The sequence below is a fragment of the Amblyomma maculatum genome, chromosome 1, assembly GCF_055883805.1.
Source record: "Amblyomma maculatum isolate TAMU_Amacu chromosome 1, ASM5588380v1, whole genome shotgun sequence".
Taxonomy (NCBI): domain Eukaryota; kingdom Metazoa; phylum Arthropoda; class Arachnida; order Ixodida; family Ixodidae; genus Amblyomma; species Amblyomma maculatum.
This window is the reverse complement of record NC_139344.1, coordinates 383,688,137-383,697,779: the sequence shown is the minus strand read 5'-3', so window position 1 is coordinate 383,697,779 and position 9,643 is coordinate 383,688,137. Positions and strand designations below refer to the sequence as shown.

General features: G+C 49.1%; 1 protein-coding gene across 1 annotated transcript; it reads left to right on the top strand.

Moving 5' to 3' along the window:
- Nucleotides 1–6,831: 6,831 nt before the first annotated feature.
- On the top strand, nt 6,832–9,303 carry LOC146208400 (larval cuticle protein 16/17-like). The gene is made up of 2 exons (XM_084578482.1): nt 6,832–6,882; nt 8,899–9,303. The coding sequence occupies exons 1-2, from the start codon at nt 6,832–6,834 to the stop codon at nt 9,301–9,303; spliced, it is 456 nt and encodes a 151-aa protein (XP_084434608.1).
- Nucleotides 9,304–9,643: the final 340 nt, after the last annotated feature.

The following is a 9,643-nucleotide window of genomic DNA, read 5'->3' as shown; positions in this document are numbered from 1 at the left end:
GGCGATAGCACGTATCGCTCTCGTGAAGTGGCTAGCTAAGCTTATCTGACCGCTGCTGTGGGTTCGAAATCCCAGCTCGTCGCAGTTTGCTACGTTTATTCCACTTCCTTCTGCGGGTCTATAGCCGCTTTCGGACTAACATGCACATAACGGCTTATCGTCGGTAAATTGGAAAGCTCGAAAAAGTTAATTGAAGAAATATGGGAGAGGCCTTCGCCCTGCAGTGGGTATAGTCAGGCTGATGATGATGATGATGACGATATATAAAGGCTGAGCTATACTTTGAGACGTTCAACGCCATAAACCAAGCCAAACATGATGTATTCAGTGACGCCATTTGTCACCTCACTGTGATTGTCTAACTGCACGTGCGCTGTTAGCCACTCACAAGAACTCACAACAACCCACATCCCCTTTCCACAACCACCCACATCCACTCCATTAGCCCTCGCTTATCCACTCACAACCACTTACTCGTATGAGTGCAATCATGAGTGCGTCAACCTACGCATGCGAGTGTCCGCTTCTCTGACCTAAGGCTATGTGCCGAGCTCAAAACCTTCATCTGAAATGTCGACGACTACAGGACATTCCAGCGTTCCAATTCACCTAAAAGAAGACCGCCAGCGTTAAAAAAAAAAAAAAAAAGACGCTTCAGAAATGTCCATTTATGTCTGTCATTTCATTATAGGCGAAGACGTAATCTGGTAGCATGTTGTGAAAAAGTGACATTCTCGGGTACTTCTGCACAAATCTCACCGATCGCCTGTAATTTTAGAGCGTGGGCTCTATTCTTCCATGCCAAACCTCAAGGTCATCTGGCTCCGAGCATCTGACCTTGAACTCTGGCGTTGTGGCGCAAACGTCGTCTGGTATCATTTGCGCCTCGCCATAGCCGCGCCGCTAAAAACATCGCCACGACTGCGATTCGAACCCGCACCAAAAAGAACAGATAAGCTTCCTATAGGCCCAGGCACGAAAGCACTATGCTAAAATTGCAGTTGATCACGCCTCGTGTAAACCTGCAACACTCTCGCTGTGCAGCAAACATCGTCGCCTTCGTTAAGTTTCAACTGCAACACACTCTCGCGCTATTCAGTGAACATCGTCGCCTTCGTCAAGTTTCAACTGCAACACACTCTCGCGCTATTCAGTGAACGTCGACGTCGACGTCTTTATGAAGGTTCATCTGCGCCACTCCTTCATCTATATTTTCCCACGTAAATACGCAGTGCACATAAGCCATCTGTACAAGTGCGGGCGCGGTCCACAAGCGTAGTGCCAGGTGAATGCGCCAGGAGGCGTGGAGTAGAGGTATATCAACTCCTGCTGAAAACAAAGACCGCAGCCGTGGCGGACAGGCTGCCGAGACCATCAAGCAAAGACGAGTCAAACTAACATGTTGCCGAGAAGCCCAACAACCGTTGATGAGTGCCAAGATTGAAGATGCAGCCGCGGCTGCGCCCGATGGTTTACGCTTAATTTGGTTCAAGGGTACTTGAAATTTTATCATTTTTTTACTTTCTTTTCGTCTGTCATATGACTGGCTCGACTGACGTCGTTTTATTATAGAGAATACTACTTAGTCTAGTAGTCCAAAAAGATTAAAGACGCCAAAAAATGAATTGGTATACATCGTACCGGCCGCAGTCAACATTCGTAATCGTATTATTTGACCTGCCCATTATTCATTTATTCAAAATACCTTACAGCCACAAGTATCGAGAAAGGGTTACTTTTACAGTGTACTTATACAATACTTATACGCTTATACAGTGTACTTACACAAACTAGAATTAAACATAGTTATTAGACACGAACAAAATGCCGAGACAGCAAAATGCTGTAACTGCTCAAAAGCAATTCAAAAGTACAGTTCATAACATTAAAACTTTACATTCGAAAATACAGCACAGGATCGGAAAAGTGACCATCAAACACAACGCAAGAAATGTGCTAATAAATAGAGCAGAGAAATATAGAGAGAAAGGGCAAAATACGCAAGCGAAGTAAATCTGCGTGTCAACTGAACGAAATACGTTGTATAGGCCATAAACGCGTGGAATTTTGATCAATAATGCCATTGCGAGTAACGGTTGAACAACTTGTCTCAAGATGTGTCGCAGTTAGCAATGTAGGCGATAATGCGAGGAAAAGGGATATGGCCCGAGACAGCGCAGACGAATTGAATGCCCGAGCAGTATACCACTGATGCGCGTAAAACTGCCGTTATGTAGTTTATCGTATGTAGCCGTCGGGATGTTCGTGAGAATCACTAACTGCAAGGGAGCGAGGGGCGGTGCTCTACACATATATATGAAGTATAGCAAAGAAGAGAGACTTGAAAGACCTTAAATCAAGGCTAACTTCACGTTTTATTTGTATTATAATTTATCATAATATATCATAATTTCTGAATATGAGCTTTGCGGCTCAATTCTGAATGGATGTTGATGAGGGCTACAAACAGATGACGTGAACTTGAGTCAGCTAACTAGTAAACGCTCAGGCAGGCCAATTGGCGATGTTAAGAAGGTGAATTTCGTAAATATCGACGCAAATACACAATCGTTTTAAAAGACAGCGCAGGCACGCTGTGATATGGGAAGACCAGTCGAGGTTTAATTGCTTCGAGGCGAACGCCAAGGTAGTTACAGATTGAGGCTCGGGTAATCGTGGTGTTGTTAAGCTGCGGGGTATACTGGAAGGAAATATGCCACTCGAAGGTAAGCGCCTGTGACGTAATAGATGATGCTAGCCATCATCATAACCCGTCGTCACCTCTCTCAATACCAAGGTTGTATTGCAGATCGTCCACTCATCTCTGACTATAAGTGATATCTATTAAGTAAGACGCCACTCGCCGGTTACGTTCGATCAAAAACGCAACAGGCCGATAATTAAGATACAGTGAAAAGAATCGGAAAAAGAACTGTTACGAAACCCTTTACCAAGACCTAACAAGCCGTTAGGTAGTGCATGGTTACGGCGCTCGACTACTGTGCCCAAGGATGCGGGATCGAATGCCGGCCGCGGCGGCCGCTTTTTAGTGGAGGCAAGAAGCAAGGCGCCTGTGCGCTGTGCGATGTCAGTGCACGTTAAAGTATCCTAGGTGGTAGAAATTTCCGGAGCCCTCCACTACAGTGTCTGTCATAGTTGCTTTGAGACGTTAAGCCTCACAAACCAAACCGAACCTTTATCAAGGCCATCATTTGCACGTCACCCGACGTTCCTTAGCGGCCGTCTTCACCAGCCACCGTGTACGCAATGCAACGGTCTGTATGCATCCATCGCCGCGTGCTTACGGCGTGCCCCGTGGGAGGGGCCCCTCGTTCGGCGGGCGGTCTAAGGATGGACTCGTACATAAGAGCAAGCCACGCCTCGTAGTACCCGTGCACTGTAGCATGTTTACGTTGCGTATACATATTCACGCAGTGCGCGAACAGGGGGCGGGTGCACGTTTCTTGGAACGGCATGCTTCCCCGCGTATGGCTGGTGTATACTGTATGGGCCCCGTCAGCGGCCAAAGGGTTGCTCAACGCGGTGGCTCAGCGCTAATGGTGGTCGGCTGGTGTTACCCGAGGTTGCGGAATCGAATACCAGCCTCAGCGACTGCGCCTTAGTATATAAGACTGCAGAAGACGCCCTTATGGTTAAAAAAAAAAAAAGGGGGGGGGGGGGGGTATGAAATTAGTACGACAACGTTTTTGGGCGCAAGATGGCTGCCCTTATAAATCTTATAAGACATTTCGAACGCCTCATCTACGGTATTTGTGCGCGGCATATTTTGGTCACGAGCTGCTCGATCTGTTAGCGCCGATTGCCTTGAATCAGTTTTTGATGCCTTAAGGGAGTCAAGAATCGCTTGAAAGGGCATCATTGGAGGCGGTGGAAGCAGATAAGAAAATAACCTAAATAACGCAGCCGGAGCACAAGACAATTTACTCTTTGTAAGTCCCAACCAACCTTCCACGACGGAGAACATTTGCTTCAATATCATGTATCCAGCTGTCGCAATGGGCTATCACGTGGCTGTGACAATGCCGTGATCACAAAAGAACACAGAGGCGTAGAAGCACTGAAATTAACTCTTTTTTTGGTTGATTTGAGCCAGAAAAAGGACTAATTAGCAACTCCGCGGCGGTGATAGTAGCAAACGCGATGACTGGTCGTCGAATTGCGAATGTCCGTCGCGATGCCAACGCTCAATTTAAAGGCGGCGAAAAAACATCTAGATAAAAGCCACACTGCGACTAGCACAACCTAGAACATTGCAGCAACACACGCGAGTGGTCGGAGTCTTCGAGACACGTACATTTCGGCGCATCTTGCGCGACAAAGAAACCGATAAAGCTGCGTCTCGAGAAAACGAGCGTGAACAAACAAAGAATACAGAATTGATCAGCGTGCCAGAATCAGAGTGATAAGGCCGCATGTCGGCGGCTGTCGAAAAAATATACACATTAAGATTTGAGTGGTTTACGGCACTACGAATATGTGCGACACGCACGTTAAAAGGAAAAAAAAAGAAAAAAAAAAAAACAAAGAGAGCTTCGCCGTATGCACCTCTAGTTCGCAAATCCAACGCCGGCCAGCTCTTGCTACTCAGCAGTACATTAACTTTACCAGCTAGATGTTCCTGTTATCACACCGAGTTCCTGCTGCTGCTTTCAGTGAAGCTCCGAAGGTATGTGAAACAATTAACTGAATAGCTATAGCTCTCAGTGGTCTCAGTTGGAATTCCGAGGCTAGCATTGCGCCTCGACCGATTCTGGCTACCACTTGGTGAGCGCAAGGATGTAGATTCGATTCTAACGTACTCACGGAACGCGCGGGGCCGATAAGATGGGCGGACTCCTTCCGCTCCATGAAAAACAGCGCCACCATTCCATCCATGATCCAGTCGTCCATGTAGAATTATTCCTCCAAATCATTCCGCAACCACGGTGGCTCTATAGTTCATAATCTTTATATGCTTTTAAACATTCGCGGAGAGGACAAGGAATGCTGAGAAAAAGAAACAGAAAGCGGAAAGAAATAAAGAAAGGTCAAGGGCAAGCGCGTACTCTCTTCCTCCCCTCTCCCCATTCCATTTCAAGAGACGAAGTGGGGATGAAAAGGTGGTCACGACGAGAATACTCCACACGACTTTTCTTCCGTGCAATTTCATTCATTCGGGGGGCCCTTTCGACTTTCCAGAAGGCTTTACGGGGCAAAAGAACTTACCTATTAAACAAAAAGGAACCACGCTTTCATCTTTAGGCATGTTGAGACGCGGTCCATTCAAGAAGAGCGCGATCGAGAAATCGTGCGCGGAAGATCACGGGGGGTACCACGGGGAAGGCAGGTCGAGACGCGATTGGGGGTTGGGAGGGGGGTTGTAGAACACGATCGAAGCGTAGATATCCCACCACTGGTATGCAAGGAACGACGACGCTTAGTTTTTCCTTCCGCCGGAAAACCACCGCGGTGGCGTCGCGCAAGCATTGCATGCCTCTTCCACTCTGGTGGTTGGCTGAAAACGTCAAGGTTTGAAAAAGGGAAGAGACAGTGGGACGGGTATAGCTGCACGCGCCTGCAAAGAGACCTCGCACGCGAACCCTCGTGACATGCGTGCTGTGTTCTTTCGGGATCTGAGTGAGATGCCCGCATCCTCTATGAACAGCGAGAGAAAATGAGAAAAGCTGTGCACATGGCAGCGCATCGCTCAGGTGGTTATCTCCTCTCCATAATCCTCTCCTCTCTACAGAGCCGCATCCTCTCGAGTCGCCGAGCGTCTGCCGCAGACTTTGGGCTGCAGCGTTCATGCAACACGCACGGAAGGATGGACACAACGACGTTTACGCGGGGTCGACGCAAAGTACAGAACAAAAAATAAATAAAGGAAAATGTGGAAGAGGAGACGCAATTTCGTATTTGCGGCTGGCAGTGCTGTCCGTTTTCGTTATTTTTCTCTTCCCTTCCTTACCCGCAATCTCGCAGTCCGCCCAACTCGGTTTCGCACCCCCTCCTCCTCTTCACCCCGCTCATTTCTCTCTTTCTCTCTCGCCTCTTCTTCCCTCCCTCTGCCTCCATAAGACACACGCACAACGCCGCGCAGTTCCGAGAGCACAACGGAAATTGGTCGGTCCTCCCAGGGTGGCGAGAGGGCACAACAAACGAACACCGACTCGCCGGTGCGCATAGATGTTGCACGCGAAGGTGCTGCCGCATCGTGGTCGTGCGATTTGCGCTCCTCTCTCTCTCGTCCCTCCTCCCCACCGCTCACGTGTATGTGTGTGTACATACACTTGACACGCACGCAGGCAGGCTAGGTATGTGCGTGCGTGCGAAGCTCGTTGTTCGGCACAACTTTGTGCTTGTACTCTGTTTTGTACGACCGTGTTGTGCGTGCGTAGATTCCCCCCTCCTTCTCCTGTTGATTGCGGTGAAGGTGGCGAGGAGGTGGCACATTTGCGCATTTTCGCGTAGTGCACTGCTTGCCCGTCCGCTGCTGCTACACGTTCAAGTTATCAGTGGTGGCGGGGGTGGTTTCGGCTTTCTCTCGATGAGAGACAGCAAATGAAACAAAGGAAGAAGAAAAAGTGGCAGGGGAAGTGGTAGGGGGGGGGGGGGCAGTGGCGGGGGAGGGCTTATAAAAGGGAGTAGCCGCGCTGGACGTGGACGTCCAGAGAAAAGGAGGAGTTGCGGCTGCACTGTTCTTGACTTTGGGTCTGCTCGTCAGTTTACGCCACGAGAACCGAACTTCAACCACACTGTAGTGTTGTGCTGTCGACCAGTGCTTTCCGCCTGTGTGTCTCGTTGAGGAGGACTCGCATCAGTTTGCGCAAGATGGGGCTTCCGACCTCCACAACGATTCTGACATTGCTCTGCCTAATCAAGGTCAGTTTAGGTTTTTAGGTTACTCGTATTTATGCAACCGGAGAGAGTCTTTCTCTTTATGGAACGCGAGAGATGCGGAAGTAGCCTTCGCTGCTAATTAGTTCGGAAATGAAACTCGCCTCCTCGTTTTCTTGTTTGCATCTCGTGGCAAAAGCACAGAATTTTTCTTAGGGGTATACGAATAATAAGCGCTTTTCAAGAACTTCGAAATTATTGCCTAAATTATAATAATGCGAAACTGTTCGCCTTGTTAACAAATATGATTGCACGCAGTTTAATGGCTCTATATGGTGCTATGAGTTGCTAAGCGTTAAACGACTCAGAAGAGTCTAGGACGCTAGTTCGACTCGAGGTACCCGTGAGTCACGTGCGCAAGATGCTTACTAACGAAATCGTGGAACTTGACACACGTAGTGCAATTGTCAGGTTGCTAGAAGTGCAGAAATTTCAAGTCATCAGAAATAGCAAGAAATTGAGGCACGTTTTGCGAGGTTGTCGCCTAGATAGAGCAGAAACGAAAGGACGTCCTAGGTGTCTTGTAAAATAAGCATTTGCTCTATAAAATAAAGAAAAAAGAAAACCAGGAGTACTTAATATTATTGGCAAAGAGAAAACGATATGGCGGCAAACTATTCTTACTTTGCTTTTTCTTTTAACTAGCAAGGCACGCAGAACTGCATTGTCTAAAATCTTTCAATAGGAATACAACCGACTGAAAACACCGTCGGTTGGTACGGGAAGGTGGCAGTAATATTTCAAATTTCTTGCTGCAGTTACTTCCTTTCTTTCTTAGTTCCCCCTTTAATGTCAACCACTGCGCCACCCGCCGGGGACGCTAGTTACGGCGTAGTGGTTACGGCGCTCGACTACTGTTCCCAAGGACGCGGGATCGAATCCCGGACTCGGCGGCCGCTTTTCGATGGAGGTGAAAAGCAAGGCGCCCTTGGGCTGTGCGATGGCAGTGCACGTTAAAGAACCCCGGGTGGTCGAAATTTCGGGAGTCCTCCACTACGGCGTCTCTCATAGCCAGCTGAGTTGCTTTGGGACGTTAAACCCTACAAACCAACCAAACCAAACCTTTAATGTCAATAATACAGACTCAACAACATTTGCACCTGCCCCAATCAAAACTTACGATGACTGGGAAGCTCTTGAACAGGCCATATGCATTACGTCAGAGGTATTTTGCAACGCAGCGCATTTGCACAACTGTGGTCGCCTGGCAACCCTTTCGTTCTGACAGCCTCTGCTTGACAGCCGACGCGCACGGCTTTCGCGCGGAAAGTGTCAGTGCGCAGTTGCGGAAGTAACACCAAGAGGAAAGGTTGCGCGCGGGCTCGCCGAAACTATTGCGAATTCTGTCATCGCTGTTGCGGAACCTCTTTCACCTTCGGAATATAAGCCTTATGGGCCTTAGTGCGATAGGCTATCGAAGAAGAGCCGATTGCTTCAGACATCCAACATAATGGCACACATATCTTGGCTTGTCGTCATACATGTGTTGCAAATTCGCACCCTTGCTATAACTTCCTTTACGTTCCAGTGGTTAACATATATCGGTTGTTTTGTCTTTGAAGACTACCGATCTTGACTTTCATTTCCTGCACTGAGCGTAGCTGTAGCTCTCTGCAGCTGGCTACTGTTGAGCATAACCTCATCAGCTGACGAGTTCAAGTAATGAGCGGTATAGTCAACGCGTCATGGTAACCGTAAACAGAAATTTCTCGTTGTATACACGCATATAGCTGACTGCTTTACGTGCCTATAAGCCGATATAAATTTTTTTTCTACGATTACACGGTGTACGGGTCCATAACCGTATCCTGTAATAGCGAACAAAAGCAGTGCTGTCGTACAGTGTCTGAAAGAGCGCCTTATGATATAGTGAATTTGTACGCATCTAGCTGCCCTGTTACCACCCCTGAAATTCAATAGCAGCTATAATAGCACATAAATCAGCTAGTGCTGTCGCACCCAAGTCTCACATGTCTTTCTCGTTGTCCGCACTACGTGCAGGTGTCTCTCATTGTGCTGCTGACGGCTGGGGCCTGCCATGCGGCCACCGGCGCCGACACACCATCGATCCCCGCAGGCAAGCGCACCCAGTATCTCGTGCAGGACCACGCTGGGAAAGGTTCCTACAAGTTCGGCTACGACACGGGTGAAGGTGCGCAGCAGCAGAACTTTAGACAGGAGGAGCGCACTTCGGACGGCACCGTTCGAGGTCGGTACGGATTTACGGACGCAAACGGCTACCTGCGCGTCATCGAGTACATCGCTGACGAGACGGGCTACCACGTGATCCACACAAAGACCGAGTTGCCGCAGCACAGGCCCCGGTCGACGGTCAAACCGCACGCGCCCTTCCTGGGCCCACTGCCGCCTTTCATCCCAAGGCCTCAGCCCGAAGAGGAGACCTGACACGCGCCCGCTTCGCAGAGCGCTCCGGGATCTTCCGCGCCAGCCGGCTTCTCTTCCGGCAAAAGCGCCGAAGAAAGACGCGCCGGTGTTGCTACTGCTGCCGATGGCGATGATGCTGTTGTAACCACTGCGATCGAAGGTGGCTTTGGAACTCTGAAATCTCCGGGAGTCTGCCGGAGCCGCGGAAAGACTTTTCTGTTGCCAAAAGCGAACTCGTCGTCCCCTGATGGCAAGCTGCCGGTGTGTGTACGGGCTTTGCCTCTGGAGCAGCCCGGTGGCAACGCTCCCTGAGACGCGGTTGCAGTGGTGTATATTGTTAGTCTCTCATACGGTTACCTGT

Excerpts from the sequence above, each read along its gene's own strand:
- LOC146208400 (XM_084578482.1), top strand. The coding sequence starts at position 6,832 with ATGGGGCTTCCGACCTCCACAACGATTCTGACATTGCTCTGCCTAATC. Across the intron at positions 6,883-8,898 it reads CATTGCTCTGCCTAATCAAG|GTGTCTCTCATTGTGCTGCT; the intron begins GTCAGTTTAGGT and ends CACTACGTGCAG.